Source organism: Notolabrus celidotus, chromosome 8, assembly GCF_009762535.1.
Source record: "Notolabrus celidotus isolate fNotCel1 chromosome 8, fNotCel1.pri, whole genome shotgun sequence".
NCBI lineage: Eukaryota > Metazoa > Chordata > Actinopteri > Labriformes > Labridae > Notolabrus > Notolabrus celidotus.
The window spans coordinates 34,828,045-34,855,259 of NC_048279.1; the positions used below are offsets into that span (position 1 = coordinate 34,828,045).

General features: G+C 40.6%; 1 protein-coding gene across 1 annotated transcript in view; it reads left to right on the forward strand.

The window, feature by feature from the left end:
* fat2 (FAT atypical cadherin 2) overlaps positions 1-27,215 on the forward strand; it is a 197,388-nt gene that overhangs the window by 22,792 nt on the left and 147,381 nt on the right. The window contains exons 3-4 of the mRNA XM_034690510.1: positions 1,205-1,516; positions 25,533-25,591. Coding sequence (XP_034546401.1) covers positions 1,205-1,516; positions 25,533-25,591 — 371 coding nt within the window. The remainder of the gene's footprint in view (positions 1-1,204; positions 1,517-25,532; positions 25,592-27,215) is intronic.

Genomic DNA, 27,215 nt, shown 5'->3' on the forward strand with positions numbered 1-27,215 from the left:
GTATATCCAGCTCACTATGAGAAGACATTATATCTCAACATGAGACAATTCAACTTTGTCATCTTATTTCAAGAACAAGATGGTCTTAAACCTAGAGAAGTGCTGCTATAATACAACTCAGTATAAGGTGAATATATCTCAAATGAAGAAGTTTAGTGCAGAAATCTTTTTTTGAGTGAAAAAATACTAACTGTTATGATTCCTGTCTTATTCTGAGACACTAAGCTTTAAAACACCGGTCAAATATTGCTTAAAATAAGTTTTCCCTGCTAATTTTAAGATCATAGTTTCAAAATATTATGTCATATTTTAAGAAATCTTAGCAATCAAATTTCACTTCTTCTATTGGCAGATTTGTTTGCTTATTTCAAGGTAAAAGTACCTTGAAATAAGTTTTCCCCTTGTTTTTGGAGGGGCATTTTTTCCAGCACTTTTATCTTAGGGGATTGGAAATGTACCTGGATGAAGATTGGCACACTGACATGTCTGCACCACGTTTCCACAGAAGCTCTTTGCAGCGATTTATTCCCTCATGTGTTTTCCCTAAACTTGTGATAAGATTGGACACACGCTTATGGTTGTAAAAACATAATATTTCCTCTGGGGTCTGTAAAGGTGGTTTGAGTATTTTCCATCAGCATATATCCCTCTGCAGAGGATACCCTACGACCCCTCAATACATCGTAGAGCATTCCATTAGCCTGTTGCTGCACTTAAGGCTCAGATAAAATCAGGGCAAATAGAGTTCGCTGTCATAATGGGACCATACTGAAATACATCTCTTTTTTGTGCTGTTAGCTTTTCAGCTCTCCCTCGGGGTTTCCAAATTTAAACTACGTCTGAAAGCTACTATTAGCAGAAAAGTAGCTCTCTCTTGTTTTCAGACCCCCTGTGTGCTGAAACTACTCAGTGGAATCCAGTTTCTCCTGCAACGGGAGAATTTGAGTAAGTTTTGGCAACACAGATGTGTCATCCTTGTTGCTGGGCCTTTGGGCGCCAATCCAGGACTCAAACAAGATGAAAGCAGGTGATTGATCATCCCTCCAGGGTGGTTAGGATTATTAAAAATAAAACTGATTACCTTGATAAGTGATTCATTCTGGAGGGGCAGCAGCAGCAGCAGGTTTGAAACAAGTACTTACCGGTGTATTGTTCCAGAGTGAAACACTTTCATTCTTCTTCTGCACCCTCTTGTGTGCCTCAGGTGTCATACGCACGACGGAGACGTTGGACCGGGAGATGAGGCCTCACTACTGGCTCTCTGTCTACGCCACAGACCTGGGCACAGAGCCTCTCATCTCCTGGACTCACGTCTTCCTGGAGGTCCTGGATGTAAACGATAACGCTCCAGAGCTGTCACAGCCGGTCTATTTTGCGTCCGTCCTGGAGAACGTAGGGAGCGTGAAGTCGGTCGTCCAGGTGGAGGCGACAGACGTGGACACCTCCTCTGAGGGGAAGCTCACCTTCCAGATGCTGGAAGTTCACCGGACGTACTTCGATGTGGATTCCAAAACAGGTAAGAGTACAAAAGCACGGACTTGTTGCCATCTACACAGATCATGCAAACACTGACAACTTCTACAAGCTACTGGATCCACATAAGTCTCTCTTTGCATGCAGATGTTTATTTCCCTCACACAGTGGTTGATATGTAACCAGTACAGCACACAGCTTTCATTTTCAAAACAAGCTACAGCTCATTTATAAACATAATATCAGCTCCAACCTGCCTCTTGGATAACACAGCCTCAATGTTTGTAGAAGCACACACACTTCCTGTTCTGAAGCAGCACAAACACAGAGGTGATGTGCGCCCCATTGGATGTTTTCATTGCTTAAGAAGGGAAATTGGTCACCGCTGGCCTTGAAGCAGCAACACCCCGTGAGATGTTTTTGCATCCTGTGATAACCTAACAGAGCGTGGCATTTTTTTTTTTTTTTTTGGAGGGTTCAGTTTCGGTGACTCATGCAATGCATGCAAAAAGGAAAATATCCTCCCTGCTGTGTTTCTGATTTGTTGTATTTTGCCTGGAGGGGAGTTCTGTTTCACAAAGAGGCTTGTAAAATCAGCGGAGCTCCTCTCAGATGCTGGAATGACAACAACAACAACGTGTGCCAGTAACAACGTAATTACAGAATCATTATCATCATTCAAAATCAATTTATGGCACTTGTAGTATCAAAGCTTCTCTTCTGATGGAAAATTCTGCATCATTTTCTCATTTTAATTCATGCTTTTTGCTGAATTCAGTTGAAAGTGAGCTTGGATGTTCAAACATGTTGTTTGGTTGAAGACTGAAATTATATATATTTTTTTAAAGTTATATTTTTGGGCTTTTTTTGCCTTTTATTGACAGGACAGCTGAAGAGAGACAGGAGACGTGGGAAGTAGAGAGTGAGGGAAGACATGCAGCAAACGGTCGACTGGCCGGGAGTCGAACCGGAGGTCTATAGCCTCTATACGTGGGGCGCTTAGATCACTAGGCCACCAGCACCCCTGAAATAAGATTTTTAATGCAATTACTTCTCATTCATGTGTTTTGTTTTGCTGTCATATAGGGATGGGCATTTCAAGCCAAAATACTCTCTGATAATCATTAGCATCTATTCAAGGATTATTCGAATAATCACCCCCACACACACACCTGTCCCATTAACAACCTGTTTGTGTGGCAGTCGCGTTAACCAGCAGCAGGACCTCGGGTCTAAAAATATGAGTCTAATGCTTAGGTGCTAAAAACTGCAGTTCATGGAGGATCCGCTTGAGGTTGGCTCCGGAAGTACAGGAAACCACATACACACCAATTCAAAAAAGACGATCTTTACAGCAGAAATAAACATGTTTACAGCCTGGTTCAAAAAACGAGTGTAGTCTGGATAGCTCATTTCTCAAACTACACACACTGTACGGGGGGTGAATTTTTTTCATAACAAGGTAATTTTGAAGATATTAAGATTACAAGTCTTCCAATGAGAAGCACAGCTGAGTTGATTGACAGGCGGGAACACTGTAGCTGTTGGCTAGGAGGCTCAAAGCCCGCCTCTTTACGTCACAGCCGCCGCCGATTGGCCTCAGAACAGTGTTTCAGATGGGTGACGTCACGGATACTACGTCCATTATTTATACAGTCTATGAGCAGGACGAGGTGCTGTTAGTAGCGGGCACTGTCAGTGTCTGTCTCAATCTTTATGACTGTGTTTCTGTGACGCAGGGTGGCGTGTGTGTTTACATTTTAGAGCCATGCTCAGTCTATGGAAGTACGTGTGTGGTAGAGTGAGATTCAGAAACCGGGAAATCCCTGACTGTTGTGAATGTTTCCTTCTTCTTTTGCTATTTTTAAAAAATGTATATGCATTGCTTTTATAAACATAGAAAATACAGACTTAACAAAAAACAGCACAAATTAAAAATTGAAAAAAGAGCCTGTCTATAGCATTAGCAGCATTGATCACATTAAAACCGTATCTTAAAGCTGCTGTGAGGAACTTTTGTTTTGTATCAATTCTGGCGCCCCCCTTGTGGACAAAGTGATACCTCGTCCTATACATGCAAAAGTAGTGTTTTCAACAAAAGCCTCGTCCTGTTGTGTTCAACTGTCAACTTTATCAGGCAATGTGATTATTTTCCATGAAAACAGTCAAATAAAGACTGTTTCTGAAGCAAGATGTCCATCATCTGGTCTGACACCTACCCCCCTCAGGGCTGTTTCAGGCATTAAAAATTACAACAGAGAAGGTGTCAGTGTTGCTGCTGATGGTCTTGTTTGCTATTGAAGGTTATAAAGAGGCATCGGTATCATTTTCAGTCTGTTTCTCAGCCATTTCAAAACTCCTCACAGGGCCTTTAAGCAGTTCTTTTGAGGAAAAAAACAACAACAAAAACTTGAAAAAACAAAGGCACATATAGGATGGTGCAGTTAAGACACAGAATATTAATCTTTGCCACAAAGAAAATTGAGCAAAGAGTCCCAAATCTCATTGAACACACCACCTGTCTTCGTTGTGGAATCTCAGTCTCTCAAGATGCAGAGTATATTTGCCATTTCTCCCAGCCACAGATCAGAGGTGGGCACAGAGTCCATCTTCCACACTCTTAGAATAATTTTTTTTGCAACCACACTTCAAAACAAAAAGCTTTCTTTTCATACTTATCGGCAAAAGATAAGGAGCTTGCAGTTCCAAGGATGGACCCCAGTGGGTCAGGTTTCCAACACTTTCCAAAAGCCTTAGACAAACAACAAAAGATGCTTTTCCAATACATTGATAGTTTACTACATGACCAGAATGAGTGGGTTGAATTACCTAATGTGGATTGGCATTTATTACAGAGAGGAGAAACAGTTTTTTCTTATAGCCTTATCCATAACCACCGTCTGGTGGGAATACTGAATTACAACCAGGCACCGGTAAAAACAATGAAAAATTGTACTTTTAAAATGGGAAAATATTCAAAGTTACTCTTCAAACAAACATTCAAATATCCAAAAATCATTGCCCATCCCTACTGTCAAAGCTTCCTGGATAATGGTGCACACAGGCAGTGGTTTATAATGCTGATCCCCTGCTGCACTTGTGAGATGCCTCACTGCAACATTATAATTTAGATCACCTCTCCCGGCTTCACCTTACAGCTTGATGACAGTCTGGACAGACACTCGGATGCTCAGCATGGCCATGCATCATGTAATTGATGCTTTAAGGGAGTTAACATACGGGCAAGGCAGACATATACAGGAACTCTGGGACATGGGATGTAATTGGATCAGCCTGCACATTGTCATCCTTCCATTTCACGTGCAGTCTGGACAGATATACGGGCTGCTCGCTCCCTCGTGATTGATTTACATTTTGATTCAACCCCCTCTGTGAACATAAGACATCTGGAGGACCTCTGTGCTTTCTCAGCCACAAATTGTTTCGACACGTTGGTATATGTCTTCATGTCCCGGTGGCAGATTTACATTTTGATTCAGGGGTATTACTGCAGCTATAAAACCATACCAGCGAGTTGGTGGAGAGAGAGAATTAGAGAGAGAGAGAGAGGGTTGAAAAAATGGCTGATATCTCCTAATACACTGCTGCAAGTCTGAGCAGGGCGAGCCGTGCAGGACCCGGGCGTGTCACCGAGCTGAAAATGAAACTTCATGATGAGGCACGGCGTCAAAGGTCGCTCACGGACTCATTCATCCGTGAACGTTTGAAAGGATGTGCAGAACAACTAGAATATTCAGGAGAAGAAAAGGCCTGTTACCCCCTCAGGTATGTCAGCGTTCATGTTTGACAGTTGCATATGAGTCACCTGGTGCAAACTTTGATGTTCAGGCAAATTAGCGCAGCATTAGCTCTTCAGTGCAAGCCCCTACAAGCCCTGTCCTCTCTTATAATCTCCAGGTAGCTGTGGTGTTTGTCCACACCCTAAGGCCAGTATACCAGAGGATTACAGACAGGGAGGGCGAGCTGTGTTAATACAGAGACGTCACACAGAGGCACAGAGGACGGGGAGGTGTTGAAACAGCCGCAGAGAGCCCCATTAAAATAAGCCTGTCTTGTGCAAAAGCAGGTGTATTTGATATTCATTACTCATGCACGCCAGCGCAAGATGAAATGTGTTTGGTGGAAAGGATTATTGTGTCTGTGTGTGTTTGCTTCTCGCGCTCAGAGGATTGGCTGAAGGCTTTCGTTTTTTGAATGCTGATGGCCCAAATTCCTGCAGGAAAGCTCACAAACTTTTCCTTTGTTCTAATGTTTGATTTGTGTGTGCTTTCCAAAGTACGTCTTTCACAGGACCACACAAAAAGAAAACAGGTATTCATATTAATTCCAAATAATAAGGAGCTGTGAAGGCATGACGCAACGTAACAATGCATAAAATATAAAGTCTGTGAGCTGTGTTTGAGAGGAAAGCCCCCCAAAAAACATACTCATACAGTGTGTAGAGAAACATTTTTTATAACTGTTTATTTAGATTTTTCACAGCTTGACACACAATTTCTACATTACTTACCATCTATATAATGAAAATAATAATAATAAATGAATAATAAATACATGAAATAAATAAAATAAATAAAATAAATAAAATAAATAAAATAAATAAAATAAATAAAATAATTAGTTAATTAATTAATTAATTAAATAAATAAATAAATAAATAAATAAATAAATAAAATCAACATTTGTATATAAATTAAATACATATAAATATATATATAAATGCACTACCAGTCAAAGGTTTGGACACACCTTCTCATTCATTTTTATTTATTTTAATTATTTCCAACATTGTAGATTAATACTGAAGACATCAAAACTATGAAATAATCTGGTTTGGCCATAATCTGGATCACAGCAGTAGTCAAATAGAGCTATCCATTGTGTGCTAACCCTACCTCTGAACAACACAACTGATGGTCTCAAACACATTAAGAAGGCAACTCATTCTACAAATGAACTCTTCACAAGGCTCATGTTAATTAGAAACCATTCCAGGAGACCACTTCATGAAGCAGACTGAGAGAATACCAAGAGTGTGCAAAGCTGTCATGAAGGAAAAAGGGGGCTACTTTACAGAATCTAAAATATTAAACATATTCTGCTTTATTTAACACTTTTTTAAAAATTAAATAATTCCATATATGTTCTTTCATAGTTTTGATGTATTCAGTATTAATCTACAGTGTTTACAATAATTAAAATAAATACAAACCCTTGAATGAGAAGGTGTTTCCAAACTTTTGACTGGTAGTGTATATATATATATACAGAATAAAACATAACCTAATGACAGGCATTTCAGGCAGGGGTCAGGGCCACCCGTATAACCACGCTCTATGCCGAGCTCAGCTACATCATGCAGATGGCATGGTTACATGTCCATCTTTGCATAATAAAGTCTGTCTCCAGTTGTAGATTTTTGGTCATCTGTTCCAGGATGTAGACCTGCTTTAGTCTCTGTTTCCACTCAGCAGTTGTTGGTGGCTTTGTGTCCTTCCAGTTAATAGTCATCACATTATGTACCTCTCGTCTCTGTCATATAAACCTTTGAGGTAAAACTCCTAATGTATGTATAGAAACATGACATAAATCTAGAGTATTATTGAGTGCACGGTTCACAGGGACATGGTCTGCTGCTGTAACATGACCGCAGCTCCAGAGGGGTCAGAACCTTGTGGTCACACCTGAACATGTTCGTACATTTTCAGGCAGTTCTTAACGTTTTTATCTTGAGGCCCCCCCGAGAGCTACTGAGAAGAAACAGCATGTGAGTTTATGTCAGAAAAACGTCTTCTTCTAACATGTTGGCAGAACTATGTCTTCACTTCTAACGTCAGAAAAACCACAGAGGAAAAAGATAAAGATTATAAAACATTGCAAACTAGATGATACATGGAGTTAAAACAGGAAACAATGAGTTTGTTAAGGCGTCATCTAAGACCAGGACTTAAAGGAGGAACTGTTATCACCAGAGATCTGAGCAGTTAGATTACCTTTAGACTTTCAGATTCTAAAACTGAGTCCAGATGGATAAAGTTCCAGTTTGAAAGAATGAAGACAACACTGTCAAATATTTTGAACATTCACCATGTCATTGTTTTCTCTATGCAAGCTCCTGCAAGATGCACAAAGTTAAAAGTCTGACTTTATTGCAATAAAAATGTTAAATCTAGCCCAGCCATACTTTCTCACTCAGCTTGCATAAATGTACCCATTGAACAGATGCTTGTGTAGAATGTTTTTTGATGCAGTTAGATGAAGCTAATGTTGCTAATCTAGTGATCAGCTGTCCTAAAATGAAGTGGTGACGATTCACTGACATGAAAAACCTACAGTTTATATTTATAATGTCATGATAGGGAAAGATGTTTTCTTCTTAAGAGGCAGAGACTCGGCAGGTGTATTCAGGACAGTATCATGGTTGATAACAGCCGGGTCAAAGACTGTGAGCATGCAGCGCTCTCTTATAGGTCCACAGGGACTTAGCTTGGGAATCAGAAGGGTCGCCGGTTCAAGTCCCAGAGTGGACAAAGTTTGGCAAGTGGACTGGTGGCTGGAGAGGTGCTGGTCCATTTGCCTGGGCACTGCTGAGGTGCCCTTGAGCAAGGCACCGAACCCCAATTCCTTGGGTGGCGCTGGCAGGGCATGTCCAGAACTATTTGACCCCGGTGGCCCAACTGAGGCTCTCACATAAACAGGGGTGGCCAGTGCATTTACCAATAAATAACATTTACCCTTTCTGTCTTCACAACATACTTTCATTCAAGTATTAAACAGTTGTTATATTCCTTTGGACTTGAAAAAAAACATGACAAAGTGGCTTAAATCTTCTAAGCTTAATTCTTTAAGGACTTACAAAAGATGATTTTTCAAAGCCACATTTGTGGTCACTAATAAGGAAATCTACTGTCAGCCTTTTAACTCATCCCAAATTATAGACTTTAACAGAAACCCCACCTCTGACAAAGCAAACAGCCAACATAGTTTATTGTTTAGGATTTTGGGGTGGCCCCTGGGGTGGCCATTTGGATTTCAAGGGGTGCCAGTGCCACCCTTGGCCACCCCTGGGCGCTGATTGATGGCAGCATCCATACTCGGACAGCTCTCCTAAGCCTGTCCATAGCATGTTTGTGCATGGTTGTATGTATAACAAACTATGTGTGTATGTAGTATGATCCCAAAAAAAGAGCATGAGTGAAAATTTGAATTTCCCCCATGGGGATTAATAAAGTATGTTTACCTTTATAGCTTGCAAAGAGCATCCAGAGGTGAGAAACGTCTCTAGATGACCATCATAGGACAGAAGTGTACTCTGCTTTATGTAATGCTTATAGCTCAAACATGGTTTTTAATACATGTCCATGCATAGAGAATCTAAAAGATTGAATATGCAAGAGTTAAAATCCACATTATCTTGTGATGAGATACTGAACAGCAGATTATTACAGTTTGTGCACACTGATTCATGATCTCTAAATTGAATGTTGTAATTTCCCACTTCATATTTCCCACATATTATGTAAGCTATGTGTAGAAGTGTCTCTCTTAGATGGGGACACCGTGATCTTCCCAGCCTCATTGCCTTCATGTTGCAACCTGTTGTTGTGACCTATTTCTGTCCCTGTTCTGTCACAACATGACGATTACGCAGCGTGACAAAGAAATGCTTTTCTCGGTTTCATGCGGATTAGCTGGAATTGTCCTCACAAAGCTGCGGCCTTGACCCGTTCCCACACCTCTGGCACGACCTGGAACGAGCCGGACCCTTATCACCCTGAATATCAGCGTCAGGCCTCGCTGAAGCCCTCGTGGCTGAACGAGAGAAAATCCCTTCAGACGAGTTTGAACACCTGATTTAAAGCCTGGAACTTGGAGACTTAACAGCAGGTGATGGTGCCAGTGGTTTTGTTAGACGTCCACATGCTTTAGGCCATGTCTTCTAAAAGAGAGGCATGTGAACCGCAAAAACCTTGCAGAGGATATTCTCACTGAGATGAATCTGATCTAGAAACACTCCAACCAACAGATTAGAAGAAACAATCTGATATCAGAGTGAAGTGACAACATTAATCTGAGCCAATGAGGGAGATTATGTTCCCTTGAACAACGTTAACATGCTCCCGAAACCCGACCTTCAAAACATGATCCTCTTTATCTTCACACATGAACCCACCATTACTAACCGACTGGTGCAGAAACCTCTCATGCCCGGACAGGATAGATGACTCACGGCCGCGCGCAGGTTTCTGACTAAGCTTTTACTCCCTGAGAGCGACCTGCAGTGATGTCTGATTCAGGCTTAAAGAATGAGCTCAGAAAGTTTCATCTGGAAAAGAAGGAAACAAAATATGTTTTTTTTTAATCGCTTATTTTCTTGTAAGGAGAATGACTTTTCCAACAAGTCGTTACATGGAGAGAGGGAGTGCCAAATTATCCAAAATGGCCCAAAGATTGGCGTCTCTCTGTCGTGGAAGTTCAGCCAGGTTTCATTATGTGCTTCACAAAAGAATAGGTGGTTTGGCAAGGCCAGGCAAGTCAGGAATGCTCCCAACTCATTAGCATTTTTAACAGAAAATTCCAAGAGATTCTCGAGCTGATATTTCATGAGGTATTTTGTTTATTTCGCGGGGTGTGAAGCGGATTTTATTAAAGGACATGGAAGGAGAACTGGGTATCTTTAAAGCCATCTTTTAGTGAACCATCATATTTACCTTATTGCCAGAATATTCATGATTTTTAATCATTTTATTTGTAGACTTTTCAAAAACCGAGTTACAAAGTGCTTCACATGGGCAGCAAAATAAAACAGGCAGTTCATAAAACACACAAGTCAAGATAAAGAAATTAAACATATTTTAAAAGACATACAAATCCCCTGAAATAACTTTAAATGAATCCATTTATTTTAAAATTCATTCTTAAGACGGTTCAAATAAAATAAAATCAATCAATCTTTATTTATAAAGCGCCAAATCACAACAAGCGTTATCTCAAGATGCTTTTACAAACAGAGCAGGTCTAGACCACTCTATGTCAAATTTTGAACAGAGACCCAACACCAAGACAAGATAAGACTCAGTCTGACCCCACCTTAATCCACCATGAGCATTGCACCTCACAGTATTTAGCTAGTTACAGCAGAGAGGAAAAACTTCCTTTAACAGGCAGAAACCTCCAGCAGGACCAGACTCATGTTAGACAGCCATCTGCTGAGACCAAGTTGGGTCTGGAAAGAGGGATAGAGGAGAATAAGAGAGAGAGGGAGCGGTGATAGTGATGAGATGAGTAGTAGTAGTAGCTGTTGCCGCTGGAGTCCAGCACGACCACAGCAGGAGGACGTCTACGGCAGCTCAGAGGAACCTACGAGACAAGGGAGCTCAGGGACTCCAGGGTCTATGGTTAGTAACTTTAATGGGACAGGCAGAGTTAAAGGAAGTGATGAGGGGGTGAGATAGGATCCCAGCGTGTCAGTGCGCCAGTTCCCCTGGCAGTCTAAGCCTATAGCAGCATAACTAAGAGCTGGTCCAAGCCTGATCCAGCTCTAACTATAAGCTTTATCAAAACGTGATCTTAAAAGTAGAGAAGGCGTCTGCCTCCCGGACCCTGACCCAGATAAAGGCTCTATGATAAAAGTTATGTTTTAAGAAGGGATGTAAAAGAGCTCATTGACTCAGCAGACCTGATCTCCTCAGGCAGATGGTTCCTGAGTGTCAGACCCCTCGCTGCGAACGCCTTGTATTTGGAATGCACAATAAAACCTCTGCCCGAGGATCTCAATGCATGCATCGGCTCGTAGGGTACTAGAAGGTATGCTATATAGCTCGGAGTAAGTCCATGTAGAGCTTTAAAAGTAATCAGTCAAATCTTAAAGGTGACATATCATGCAAAATGGACTTTTTAATGGTTCTCTACCTGAAATATGTGTCCCTGTCTACAAACCCCCTGAAAATGAAAAGAATCCATTCTGCCCCTGTTCTGATTTCTCCACCTTTCTGTAAATGTGTGATAAACGAGCTGTTTCAGACTTCCGTGTTTTTGTTACGTAACAACAATATCCGGTCTGTCACGGAGTCAGAGCTCGGAGCTTGTTCAGCCATAGACTGTATAAATAATACTGAATCCCTCCTCCGTTTTTCATTACCTGCACAAATGTGTGCTAACAAGGAGCTTAGGAGGGAGGCATGCTAGTTGTAGGCTGTCTTAATAAACACAAAGGTCGGTTTTACTCCCCACGTCTGCAGATTTGAAGGTCTAGTGGATGATTTTTGCTAGCACTAGTTAGCATAGCCACATAGCTACATGTTGGTAGCTGTGTACCAAGACACACGTCTACATACTGATAAATAAAACAACAAGAAACACTAAATCTGTGACCAATGGTCCAGAAAGGTCCTACTGCAGGCGCCTCTCCGTCAGGATCAGATTCTGGATCAGATTCAGAGGGTTGAAGTAACGCGGGTCTGTGAGCAGCCGTGTATATTCAGCCAACATGTAAACATTAGATCAGCGTGCTGGACAGCCGAGGCCACACCCACTTCCTGAGGGGGCGTGGTCAGAGAGAAAACAGACTGTTCTGAGGAGGACTGAAGAGGAGGGCTTTTCAGGCAGAACAAAATCTGATTTCAAAGTGTTTTTTTTGAGCATAAACTTTAAAGACATGCTTTGGGGACCTCTTAGACCAATATATATTGATGAAAAAAGCTTGATATGTCACCTTTAAAAACAATTGGCTGAGTTCTGTACAGCTTGGAGAAGAATATCCACAGATAGGAACGGAGAAGGAGAATTGAATCTGTCCATTTTTTATGAGATTATTGTGTGAATCCAAATTTTGCCCTGAAATTTGACCACAGATCAGAGTTGTGGACACATTGTCTGCAGAAAAAGGACCAAAAAATGTGCATTTTCCTCTTTATTTGAATAACTTGTGTGTGAAACTACATCAACCAGCTCCAGTGAGAAATAACTCAGCCTATCTAGATGCATATTTGAAGATTGAAATCTTCATTAAAGGCTGATTGGCTGCGACAAAGAGTTGAAGATAGTGTGGAAGTCATGGCATGGCTCAACCTTTATCCTTGTTTCACTTTCAAGAGTTAATTTGCAAAAACAGATAACTCAGTTTTTACATTTTTTTTAAAATGTTTAAAAAAATAATTTTTTTCTATTACTAGGTTTAGGTATTATCAATCAATTGAAGTTAGTTGGCTTTGACTCAGTAAAAATGGCATTACTAGTTAGAGATATCATTAAAAGTGTAACTTTATTAAAAATGTAGATTAAAAATAAATGTGTTTTTGAAAAGCTTATAAAAACTAAGTTATCTGTTTTTGCAAATTAACTCTTCATTTCAACTTCTGATATCTTTGTCTTCATTCTTCTCACCCTGAGCAAATCTGACCTGCTTGACCTTTTTGCCCACGGACGTTTCAAACCTCAAACTTTCACATTTTGTATTCAGATCACCTTGAGGAAGTTTATCTACCCATGCTAGTTGTGGTGATCAGATATCATTGATTTTAAGTCAGGTAAACAATGCAGAGGAGTCGTTCCCAATCTCCGATCTGATAGCGATCTGATAACGAGGAGCTCCGTTAGGCCCAGAGGTCTTCTAAAGCCCAGCTTCATGGATTTGTTTTTTTGCGAGTTGTGATGAATTGGCCTGTTTGCAGCTCTTTCCAGAGGCTTGTTTATACACACAGCTTCATTTGCATACATTTGTAATTGAAGAGGTCTTTAGTATTCTTAGTTCAAGAAACAAATCCTCCCTCCAGAGCAACCTGAGTGAATTTGGAGTCCTGCCTTGCACACTTGATAAGAGTCTCTGAACCCTCATTCATATTGCTGAAGTGTTTCAGCTGAATCTCTCTTAACTGAAGTCCTCCCTAATGGACGGTTTGATGAGAACTGCCATGTTAAAGAAGACAAACGAAGCAGCCAGAGGAATCCTGCGATGATGACTTGAGAGAGAGAGAGAGAGAAAGAAGAGGAAACAAACAAACCGAGCCCGGACACGCCGGACCATAATGTTTGTCTTCACTTGGTTTTGACAGCAGTCCAGCACGGCTGAGTGAAAACAGGCGACGAGGGACAGACGAGGCTTCCCCCCTGGATTCCCACGTCTGCACTAATGACTAAAGCACACTTTCTAATGTGCCCCACCTGTCCTAATGATGTCCTCCCAGCAGGGCTTGTTTACACTGCTGTAAAGACAGAGTGAATGACCCCCAGCTTTGTTCACAGAGAAGCAGCTCCCACACCTCCTCAGCTCTCTTTAACTCACTGCTGTAAACACACTCCTCTCTGCCAGACTTTACCCAGACTCTGTTTAAACAGAGGTGGACCCCAGGGAGGAGGAAGCCTCACGTGATGTTTCTCTCCTATGATTCATCCCTCATGGACAAATTCCACCAGATCCGTGTCCAGTCCGTCTCTGATCCATCACAGCACCGGATCTGATCGGTTTCTATTCTAGTCAATGTGTTAACTTCCACTGGATCCGCTACGTTGCATTGCGGCTGCGTCTCTCCGGCAGGTCAGAACGCAACGGATCAGAGACGCAAGACTTTTACTTTTGCCGGATGCCGGAGCACGACGCATCAACCTCAACAGAGCAGATGGAGCGGGACAGGAAGTCAGGTTTCACCAAAACAAAATGAAAACATCCTGTTAATTTTCAGAATAAAACACTCAGATTGTATTTCACTTAAGTACAACAACAAACCGTCAGAGCCTGGCTTTGAGTCGACAGGTCAGAGGTTTTCAGCGGCCGTAAAAGACAACATGGATGAGGAGAGGAGGAGGAGGATATTAATTAATGCAGTACAGTGTTTCCCTACCATTATACTGGGGGGCGCCCCCCCAACAGTGGCACCCGCCCCCCTTGGAAGTTCAGTTAATTTTATTTCCTATATAGCGCCAGATCACAGTAGAAGTAATTCAGGGTTACCTCTCTTATAGATCAGGTCTCTTATTAAACAGACTGAATATCCTGATGTTATTGATCTTATTACATGACGGGATGTCATGATGCTCATCTGCTCTCTGTATCGCATGGCAGAGTTCCGCCCCATCTCTGCAAAACACTTTGAAATCAGATTTTGGTCTGCCTGAAAAACCCTCTTCTTCAGTCCTCCTCAGAACACTCTGTTTTCTCTCTAACCACGCCCCCTCAGGAAGTGGATGTGGCCTCGGCTCTCCAGCACGTTGATCTAATGTTTACATGTTGGCTGAATATACACGGCTGCTCACAGACAGCGTTACTTCAACCCTCTGAATCTGATCCAGAATCTGATCCTGACGGAGAGGCGCCTGCAGCAGGACCTTTCTGAACCATTGCTCACAGATTTTGTGTTTCTTGCTGTTTTATTTATCAGTATGTAGACGTGTGTCTTGGTACACAGCTACAGCTATGAACATGTAGCTATGTGGCTATGCTAACTAGCGCTAGCACTTATCCATGATAAATAAAAATCATCCACTAGATCTTCAAATCTGCAGACGTGGGGAGTCAAACCGACCTTTGTGTTTATTAAGACAGCCTACAACTAGCATGCCTCCCTCCTAAGCTCCTTGTTAGCACACATGTGTGCAGGGAATGAAAAACGGAGGAGGGGTTGAGTTGTATTTTATACAGTCTATGGGCTGAAAAAGCTCCAAGCTCTGACTTGCGTCACGGACCGGATATTGTTGTTAAGTAACAAAAACACGGAAGTCTGAAACGGCTCGTTTCACACACATTTACAGAAAGGTGTAGAAATCAAAACAGGGGCAGAATGGATTTTTTCCATTCTCGGGGGGTTTGTAGACAGGGACACATATTTCAGGTAGAGAACCATTAAAAAGTTGATTTTGCATGATGTGTCACCTTTAATTCAACCAAACTTGTACGATGCACTCACCTGTCAGTCACCTCAGACGTGCACCCCATCATGCACACTTAAACTTAACTCCTATCACTTCACATGTTTTTTCTAACCTGGTCTGCAGAAAGACTCATTTTACACAGACGTGATTTACAGGCAGTAATAAAACAAGTGTTACACCTCACACAGGAGCTGTTGTTGCATTGAGGATCAGTTCTTACATCCTCTGCTATCTCTCCCTCATTGATCAAAGCAGCTTTGATCAGCCTCTACGATGAGTTGTGTATTATTTGTCAGAGCTGCTGTCTTTTTGAACGAGCGGTTTGAAGTAGTGTTGAAAGGAACCAGCTGCTAAATTACAAACCAGCTTTTTTGGCACAAGAGATAAAGAAAATATCTAAACAAGCTGTGGAATATGAAATAAAGAAATTACAGGAAGCACGCAGGAAGTGAAATTTCCTGCTGTGCCGCTTATCTTATATAGAAACATGCGGTTATTCAGAAGTTCATCCAGATTTTTGTCGTTCTCCGCCGACACAGAGGTGAGCTGTTTACTTACGCAATCAAAATAAACAGTGCCGGGAAGAATCAGGATTGTACTTGGAGTCCTGCCCGCTTCCTCACCTGTGCAGATCTGGCCTTCAGCCCAACAAAACGCAGCCTTCTGAAAAAAGAGTCACATGCATGGGTGAGCTAAACTCAAGGAGGACACTGATGTCTTTCAGCGCTCTTGTTCCTGTCGACACTGAAAAGTTGTCCTCAACTTCATCCAAGACCTCTCACTTTAAATCAATCAGGCTGTCACTCCTCCACAGACTCAGCAGTGAGAGCTTACAGAGACCCTCCAACCTTTAGCTGTAAGGTTGGGTAACCCTTTTAAAAGCGTCTTCATCTTGTCTTAGTTGGTAATTTATGAATGGGAATATTTCTGGAAGGCATTCTTTTTATGGCGGTCATAAAAAGTGACTGAAATTGTTGTGGGAAAAATGCAAAAAACAGAACGAGAGAGAGAGAGAGGTTTACTTCAGGCGTCTTTCTCAGTGTGGATATGTGAGGACTTGATTGGGGAAAGTTGCAGAATTTTTTATGCAAAGTATCTCCATTCTGTCGTCCAGTGACACTCAGAAGCTTCTCCACCATGCCAGGATTTATGAGCAAGATTTAAAAAAAGATATGTTCTTGAAATCTCCTCTCACAGCTTCACTACAACGTCGAAATGAAGCAGGATGCATTCAGAAGTGTTGTAACAGTCTCTTTTACAGCCTTGTTCTGTTTACACAGTGATTATCCAGGTGCTCAGAGGGAGAACAGAAGTTAAAGCTGAGTTTAATTTCCTCTGATAAATCAAGTGCATGACCGTGAATGATTCGTTAGGAAACTTTCACGGTGTCGTCCACATTTCTACGACTCGTTGAATCTAATCCGTCACTGTGACAGCAGGCTTTCTGCACCGCGTTCATGGGTTTCCCTTTTCTGGAACACTGTGTGCCAAATGGTTTTGTTTCTTGTTACCAAAAGCACAACTTAGTCAGTTTGGTTCCCAGCAGGGATTTTTATTGCATGTCATTTGCCGTGCTCTCACTTCCCCCCCGTCGTTTCCTGTCTGCTCATTCAAACGGACACAAAGTGGCTTCTGAGAGGAGGGATGAAACACAGTAAAAACTTTTATCTCCCACTAGAGAAGAAATGTTACTTTTTTCACTAAAATTAAAAAATGTGAGCCTTTTAGAAATCCTGGAACCTTTTTGATTCCACTTGTAAACACAAACTTATTCCTGAGATGAAAAAACAACAGCTACTTTTAAGGCTTTTGACACACACGATGACATTGATCTGCAAAAACTGCTGAAATTATTTACATTCAACCTCTGACAACAAATCTGTACAACTGTCTTTGCACTGGAAAAATGCCCCTCCCAAAACAAGAAAAAAATACTTATTTATTTTCTTCTTATTACTTTCTTTCTTTCTTTCTTTCTTTCTTTCTTTCTTTCTTTCTTTCTTTCTTTCTTTCTTTCTTTCTTTCTTTCTTTCTTTCTTTCTTTCCTTTCTTTCTTTCTGTCTTTCTTTCCCTTCTTTCCTTTCTTTCTCTCTCTCAATTCTTCTTTCTTTCCTTTCTTTCTTTCTTTCTTTCTTTCCTTTCTTTCTTTCTTTCTCTCTTTCTTTGTTTCTTTCTTACTTTCTCTCATTCTTTCCTTCCTTCCTTTCTTTCTCTCTCTCTCTTTCTTTCTTTCTTTCTTCTTTCTTTCTTTCTTTCTTTCTTTCTTTCTTTCTCTCTTTTTCTTTCTTTCTTTCTTTCTTTCTTTCTTCTCTTTCTTTCTTTCTTTCTTTCTTTCTTTCTTTCTTTCTTTCTTTCTTCTTTCTTTCTTTCTTTCTTTCTTTCTCTCTTTCTTTCTTTCTTTCTTTCTTTCCTTTCTTTCCTTTCTTTCTCTCTTTCTTTCTTTCTTTCTTTCTTTCTTTCTTCTTTTCTCTCTTTCTTCTTTTCTTTCTGTCCTTTCTTTTATCAATTGATCTGTTTTCTGATAGATTTTCCAATAAAAGTCATTTCCTTAAATCAGGTAAAGTGTTTGGCTTAAATCAAGATTATCCGTCTTCTACAAATAAGATCTCAGCTTGAAAAATGTCTGAAATGTTAAATAAACTTTGTTTCTTCTAAATTAAAACTCAAAACAAGATCATTTGAAGATTGTTTGCCTTAACAAGATATTTAAGATGTCTTAAAACAAGTCCCCCTATCTCGCTCAAATGTTACTTTTTAAGTACATAATCTTAGTTTGGATTATTTTTATATACCCTTCTTTTTTTTAACAGTAGGCTTTTACTTTCTACTGTTTCAACATTTAATAGATGCAGGAATAGATGAAATATTGAATCCGTTAAGTCTGCAACGAGGAACTCTGAACCTCCAACCAGAGCACTGTTTCAGGAGTGTCTCGTCGCAAAGCAGTTTATTTAGAATAGTTCTATTACAAACGATACAGTGGATTAAATACAGAAAGACAATCAAAACATGTTGAAGTCACAGAAAATAAAAGGGAAATAGGACAGTGTGTTGTCCTTTTGGAGTTCATATTCATAAAGATAAAGACAAAAGTTGTACGATTGGCGACTCTATGCAGACGATAACATTCTTTCTATTATTCCTGATATTTTAAAAAATGTGAATGTTAACATATTATTGATAAAGGTTAAAAACTGTGCTTCAATCAGCTGTGTCATCAAGTGAAGTAGCAGTACAGATGTTTGCAACATCTGGCTGTGTCCATCTGCAGGACTTCATGTTCCTCCTTAAAGCAGGAGGCGTCACATTCCCATGAAACCCTCATCAGGAGCCGGATCAATAATCAATTCACCACACATATTAACTTGAACAGGGTTTTCCTCACACCCTGCTGCTGTGTGCAAGAAAACAAAACACACACACACTCATCTTTCTGTAACCCACACACTCCTCCTCCTCCACCTGACCTCTGTTATTATGCAGCCAGCAGCGTTATAGCAGCCCTCCTCTGTGTGTCTCTGTGTGTCCCTGGTGTCTTTATTAACGCTGATAACTGCCCTGAAACACTTCACTCCATTTATTTAGATTAGATGAGACGAGGTCAAAAGCTCGGCTGGGAAATTGAGTCTCAGCTGCAGAGAGGAACGAGATAGAAATTAAAGCAAAATGAAACAGAACACATGAAAGAGGAGGGGATTAAAACACAAACGACTCAGTAACAAAACGTGATGAGTCATATATCACGAGACATGAAAGACACAGAGATGGAAGATTTCTTTGACCGCTGGATTAGATTCATTGATTCATTAAGAAAAATGTGTCGAGTTGTTTCATCAGAAGATTTGATGATAATCCGCCCGTCTTCAGAAGATGGGAACATATTTGTGAGACGCTAGATATGTGGTGATTAGGGATGCTCCGATCAGATTTTATGCTGCCGATTCCGATACCGATCAGCCATGAGTGCCGATCACTGCCGATCAGCGATACCGATCACATGGATTTTCTGTACATTTTTCAATTTAGTTATGTTGAGTGCTACATCATCTGGGAAAAAAGGAACCATAAAAACACCTTAATTTAGAAAAAAACATCTTTTTACTAACTTCTTCAAGAGAAAAAAAAAACAAAAAAAAACTTGCAAGCACAATGCAGCAACTATTCAGTCAAAAGGACAACTGAGAGACACTTAAATGTACCTGCTATCAGTAACCCAATCTTTAACAGATTGGAAACATGAAGGCTCTCAACAGGCTAAATAGTGCAGAAAGTCAAATAAATAAAATACAATATATCTCACAAGTTTATCTTTCAGAATATGCCATGTTTGAAACTCATGAAACTTACAGAGAATGGGATTCCTTCTTTAGGGAGACGTTCGATGTGAGAGTACTCTGTCTGGTGGAGCTCTGGCAGCACTACGTCTCTATGAAATATTTACGTCCCGGTGGCACGTAGCGGGGCTCCAAGTGAGAGAGCAGTCGGCAGAACCCGGTGTCTTCCACCTCTGAGAAAGGCTCATCTAACCCGATTCAATAATTTTTCGGGTTATTTGCTTAGCCTTCTGACTGTCACGCTCATACAGGCGAGTGTAGCCACCGTGGGCTGTGTTAGCTGCCGTCTGACTGATGCTGCTCCGGCTGTCTTCTTTTCATTCACTGCCGTGAGCCTCAAAACCTCACCATACTCCGCCAAGTGTTTGTTCTTTAAATGTCTTATTAAATTGGTTTTGTTGACGCTTTTTTAACGTGCTTCCCCAGCGAGGTATTTTTTCGTCGCATGTGTTGCAGGATGCAAACTTTACATCACTCTCACAGACTGTGTAAAAGTTCCACACGGCAGACATGTTTGTTGTGGTTTGCCGCTGCGCGCCTGCGAAGTGTGAAGGAAAGGGGGAGGGGGCACATTACACACAGGTCCTCTTCAGGCTGCAGGCTGCAAAGTATGAGCCACAGGTGATGGTTTTTTGTGATCGGCAATGAAAGGCATTGATCGGCAAACGCCGATCACGTACTTTTTCACAGAAATCGGCCGATTATGATCGGTGGCCGATCGATAGGAGCATCCCTAGTGGTGACTTTGTTCTTAATGACTAACAGCTCATTCTTCATGAAGAGAGCATTAATGAAACACATCGGGGTCTAACGTTGTCAAAGAAACAGAAGCAAAGAAGCAACTTTGAGGCAAACTGTGCAGCAGTGTACAAAAAGGCTCACCAGCGTCTGCATTGCTTGAGAAAACTAGCTTTCTTTCACATTGATGGAACAATCATGACCATGTTCTACCATGCTTTTATCAAATCTGTTGTGTCCTTCTCTTTAGTCTCATGGTTTGGCCAAATCACTCTGAAGGAAAGGAACTCTTTAAACCAGATAGTTAAATGGTCAAGCAAGTTGATTGGTGAGCCACAGGCATCCACAGTTTCCCTGTACACTAACCAGTTACAGCGGATAGCCACCTCTATTTTAAATAATTCCTCACACCCTCTGCACAGTGATTTCCAGCTTCTTCACTCTGGACGACGGTTTTTAGTCCCAAGGTGCAGGACACAGCGTCACAAGAAAAGCTTTGTTCCTGCTGCTGTTACTGAGCTGAACAAGCAATAGCTTTTATTTTCCCACACAGTCAGCCTCCAATCTTATGACTTGAGCCCAGATTGTCTTATTTATTCATGTGATTCCATTGTTTTTATTGGTTGACTGTTTTCTGATATGCTTTTTAAAATGGAACCTTTAGCACTTTTATCATTTTATCATGTTTATTCATTTTACCATTTTTAGTGTTAGATTAGTTTTTAGGATATTTTTTGTATGTGTTGCACATTAAGTAGATTGTTCTGTCTGAAGTCTATCTTGTAATTTTGTATCGACCTAACATCTCACTGGCTGCAAAACAAGTTTACCTACGAGTACAAATAAAGTCACCTGAACCTGAACCTAAATGATGGATGTATAAAGTAATCTACAATGTCTACGTTTACATGAGACTTCAGAATAATTAATTCAGAATTAAAAAAACATCATGTAACCGTCTTCAATGAGTCCAACGATTCCTATGATGAGAGAGCAGACACACACACACACACACACACAGCTGCACACAGAGTGAAGTGTGTGAATAACCTGTTGAGCTGCATAGTTTATACAGTACGTCATATCACAAACAGACGCACAGACAGATGGGCTGAATCACCAAACCGCCAGTCAGCTAACGTCTGGTTCAGCCTGAGAGAAGTGGTCCTGCTGATGACGCAGGTATTTCATGTACAGCAGAGTAGGTCAGTGTAGTAGTAGTAACTGTTTGTTGATGATTCAACTCCACAGAGAGCTCCACAGGGTGACGGTGCAAAGTTACAACTTTGTAATGAGTCTGTTTTGTGTTGCATTGGATTTTAGGTATCTATTGATGTTAAAGCATCAATTACATGTAACAAATATGTGATTTAAATAATAAAAATTGGTTTTAGAATAAAGTTAAATCCTAATTTAAGGAAAAGTAGTGTGGCATTCTGCAAAAACTCAAATCTCAACATGTGTGTTCCTCTAATCTCTAATCCAAATATCTCATTGTACTTTGAATAAGCTGAAGTCACCTGATGAGTCCAGAAATTCATATTTTTTCAAGATATTCCAAGCTAAAAGAATAATAATATTAATAATGCATTTTATTTATATAGCACCTTTTAAAAACATGTTTACAAAGTGCAAGACAAAGCAAGTGAAAACACTAAAGCACATGACAAAAGATCTAGACAAGAGGAAACAAGATCAGTAAGAGTAACAAAGTGCTTCAAGTCCATTTGGGTGCAGGTACTGCCAAGCAGTGTAAAGGCAATGCACAAAAATAAGTAAGGAATTTTCTTTTATTTATTTTTTTCCCGAAATAAGGAACATTTACAATGAAGCAACCAACCAATTTAAGACCTTCCATTATCATCATCAACAATTAACATCACCACAATAATGACCAAAGTACCAAGTGCTGGGTCCCTCAAGACCCGAACACAGAGTCCCAGAGTAGAGCAGGACAGTGAGAGTCAACTGTAGCTGGAAGACATGATCTGCCCCTGGGGACAAGAGTGGAGAACAGTCTAGCTAAGTGCATAGTGCTTCCTAAAGAGCTGGGTCTTTAGCTGTCTTTTGAAAGTAGAGAGGGACTCTGCAGATCGAATGGAGTTGGCCAATTCATTCCACCATTTAGGGGCAACAGAAGAGAAGAGTCCAGCTAGTGATTTTGAGGCCTTGTGTGCTGGAAGCACTAGGCGCTTTTCAGAGGCTGAGCGTAGCGGGCGAGAAGGGCAGTAGACCTGGATGAGGGGTTCCAGGTAAACTGGAGCGGTTTTGGTTACTGCTTTGTAAGTCATGATTAGAGTTTTGTATCTGATGCGAGCTGCAACTGGAAGCCAGTGTAGTGGATGTGGTTTGCCTGATCTCCTCCTTCAGGTCGTTCCAGAGTGACGGGACCCTGACTGCAAAGGCCGGGTCGCCTCTGGTTTTTAACTTCGCCTTTGGGAGTTCCAAGAGGGACCTGCCAGCAGTTGGGGACATACATTTTAAGGCATTCACTTAGGTACTCAGGGGCCGGTCTATTTATTGCTTTAAAAGGGAGTGTTAAAATCTTAAAATCAATTCTAAAACCAACAGGCAAGCAGTGAGGAGAAGTTAAAATTGGTGTGATGTGTGAGGAGTCTGGCGTGTGTGTGTGAGGAGTCTGGCAGCGGCGTTTTGGACTAACTGGAGTTTTGAGAGGTTATAAGGTCTGAACTGCTTTTAATGTGTAGGAATATCTGCAAATGCAGCAAGCAACATCCTACACAGCTATTTAGTAAATACATATAAAAAATCTAATATATAATAACTAAACATAAAGCAGAAATGGATATAGAAGTAGAGACTGATACACACTAATTGCAATAAAATGTATTTAATTAAACAACAAAGGGAAATAGTTAAAGATAAAACATGACTAGTAAAAACAAAAAGGTCAAAATAAAAGTCTAATATATATATAAGCACTAAAATATCAATACATTTTTTATAATATAATACAAAATTACTACTTAAAACAAATTAAAACAATAGAATATTGAAATAAATATGAAATGATAAATTAAAAGAAGTTATTTAAAAAGCCTACTTAAAAGCCAGACTAAATAGAAGGGTCTTTAATTGACTTTTAAAAGTCTCATTATTCCTGGCTCCTCGTCTCCTATGAGATATTTTGACCAAAAATTAAATGAATGCACTTCTTAATATTTGAGTTTTAACCTTGCATAAACAAACATTAAATCAAAGGATCATTTTGTGCTTGTTCTGGAGTTTTCATTGACGTCACGCTGCAAAAACTCAAACCGTAACAAGTGTTTTTGTCTTAACTCTCTTCTGAAATATCTCATTAGGCTTCATTTAATTCACTCTGGTGGTTAATTACGGTCTGCATCAATAATTTGTTCCCCCCTCACAACACACACAGAAGCTGTATTCAAATCACAAACTAAAACTACACTGAGGGAATCTTGCTATCAGGAACGTGATAAGTCCATATAAACATCTTATTTAAGATGATTCATGCTTCATTAATGACCTTAAATGCTTGCAATAGTGAAAAAGAACATCTGCAAGTGGAGTCAGCAAAATGAATGATACATTTTTAGGAATTCAAGAAACTTTAAGAGGAAAAACATTTGCAGAACAAACAAAACAAACTTGTAATTTATTAAAATGAATTATTTATCTGGGCTTGTCGGGAGAATACAGCAAATTTTATGCAGCATTTTTTCTAGAAGCAAGACAAATATAATTGATTTTCATTCACACTATGACCATGAAACAGGTCAGACTACGCCGTAAAAAATATAAGATGCTGCAGACAGTTGCAGAAAATAGCTTATTAGGACTCTTTTGAGTGGTTTTCTTAGAGGGTTTAATTAGAATCAGAATCAGAATCAGCTTTATTCGCCAAGTATGTTTGAACACACAAGGAATTTGACTTTAGTAAACTGTGCTCTCTTTGTACAAGGCATAAGAATAGGAATAAGAACTACAATAAAAAATAAAATAAAAAATATAATAACAATAACCTTAGCTATAAATACAAAGAAACAACAAATAGGCTTGACTAATATGTACAGGCTAAAATAATATGATAAAGTGCAGTGGTGAGTTGCAGAGGTAGTTTTTACATTATAAAATAGAAGTTAAATAATACAAAAAATAGAAATATTGAATTCTGCTTGAGAATTGTTGCCTTGTGTATCTACATGTATATTTACAGAGAGTATTGATCCGACAGGTATGACACTGTTATGGTTTAGTGTTCATCAGAGTGACAGCCTGGGGGAAGAAACTGTTCTTATGGGGGGTTGTTTTGGCGCACAGTGATCTGTAGCGCCTGCCGGAGGGGAGGAGTTTGAAGAATTTGTGTCCAGGGTGTGAGGGGTCAGCGGTGATGCTACCTGCCCGTTTCCTGGCCCGGGACCGGTACAAGTCCTGGATGGGGGGCAGGTCGACACCGATGATTTTTTCTGCAGTCCTTATAGTTCGTTGCAGTCTGTGTTTGTCTAGTTTGGTTGCAGATCCAAACCAGACAGTGATGGAGGTACACAGAACAGACTGGATGATGGAGGTGTAGAACATGATCAGCAGTTCCTGGGGCAGGTTGAACTAGCTTCTATTGTGATCGCTGTTATATTTACATCTTCTTTAAGTGATATTTTTTCCAACTAAAGTTTTACACTTTGCACCAGAAAGTTGGTGTTCCTTTAAACAGACTCATAAAAACACTGACTCATAAAAACACTGACTCATACACTCTGCTGTGCTCAAGAGGATCTCCTTTAAACACAAACAAACACACAGATGAACTACAGCAGCAGCAGGAACAACATCTTTACACTAAAAGGTGTTTTCTTAGGTGCAAAACACACACGCACGCACGCACGCACGCACGCACGCACGCACGCACGCACGCACGCACGCACGCACGCACGCACGCACGCACACACACACACACACACCTAAATCAACAGAAGCAGTCACACTCCTAACTGCCTGTGTTTGTTGTTGTAATCAGTGCTCTCACTTCCCAGGACTGAGACTCACAGCATTGACTCTCTCTCTCTGTGTTTGTGTGTTTGTGTTTGTGTGCGTGTGTGTGTGTGTGTGTGTGTACAGGTGTTATCAGCACTCACTCAGCCCTGGATCGGGAGGATAAAGCCGAGCACAGTGTCGAGGTGAGACTCCCGAAAACAACACTTTCATTTCCCCTCAGACCGACTCTGCAACAGGAAAAATACAGAACCTGCTGTTTTTGTTGTGCATCAGAGGATCAGCGTATCAATAAATCCATAACGATGTGTTGTACAGGCTGTTAGAGTCAAACTCACACACTGCACTTCAAACATCTTCTGATATAGGCACAGAGTGTGAGTTAAAGCTGCGAGCTTACAGGCACTTTGGCTGTGTTCAGGTCTGTCATCAGCATGCATCCTGGATGATCTGATCAGAAGAAAGGTACTTTATTAATCCCCAGGGGGGAAATTCAATTTTTTCACTCATGCTATTTTGGACATGCTACACATACAGTTATTTTGGTATATACATACAAATGCACACACATGCAGTGAACATGCTTAGGGAGAGATGTCAGAGTGAGGATACTGCCGTCAACCAGCGCACCCCAAGCAGTTGGGGGTTCCGTGCCTTGCTCAAGTGCACTTCGGCAGTGCCCAGGCAAGTGAACCAGCACCTCTCCAGCCACCAGTCCACATGCCAAACTTCGTCCATGCTGGGACTCGAACCGGCGACCCTTCGGTTCCCAAGCCAAGTCCCTATGGACTGAGCTACTGCCGCCCCATCATACATGGATCTTAAGTCTGACTATTCACACTTAGGAATGTAATGTTTCTCCACATGCTTGTCCAGGGAGCACTTAATTCTGGGTCTGACTAGTGCTGGGCGATATTGAAAATTATTTAATATCAGTCCATATCGATAGTAATCACAATAAATATCAAATCATTATTTCATTTAAATTTAAAGGCAGATTTTTGGTCTTAAAGCTCCTGTGAGGAACTTTCTGTTTGTGTTGACTTTGGCGCCCCCCTGTGGACTAAGTGATCTTGCTTATTTTTTTCCTGTACATGTGTAAATGATGTTATCTCCTCCTGCTTTCAACTAACAGTCAACTATTTCACTCATTAAGAAAATTTACTGCAGAAAAAGGGGTTTTCTTGACGTGCTGTCCATCACCTCATCTGACACCTACCCTCTCACAGCGATTTCAGGCTTTGAAATAACAAAAACAGAAATGATCACTACCCTTTTCTAACAATCTTGTTTGCTTTTCTAGATCATAAAGAGGCATCACTGTTCATTTCAGTCCATTTCATGACCACTCAAAAACTCCTCACAGGAGCTTTAAGTAAAAGTTGAAGGACAGACAGTTTGTTAGTTTGTATCTGGATTTAGTTTTCTGATCTTGAATCCATTATTTTTGACGGTGCTAACAGGAAGCAGGTCTTTTGTGTAAGATTACATTTTTGTGAAGTTTTAGTTTGTAGATTCTTATTTCTCTCAGGTTGAAATAACTTGCATAATTTGATTTAAATTTACATCAAATATATATCAAATTGTATTCTGTGTATCAGTTGAGTAGAGTATTGTTTGAGTTGTGCACTCCCCTTTAAGATTACTACAGGTTACAGGCAGAGTGATGTTGTTTCCCACAGTGCAGTGAATGCATCACGGTTATTCAGTGTTCAGTTGTCCTACGGTCACGCCGGACATTAAACGTGTTAGATATGCACAGCAGAAGTTGTCTCTGTCCTCTTCCTTTACTCACATCCTGACAGTATA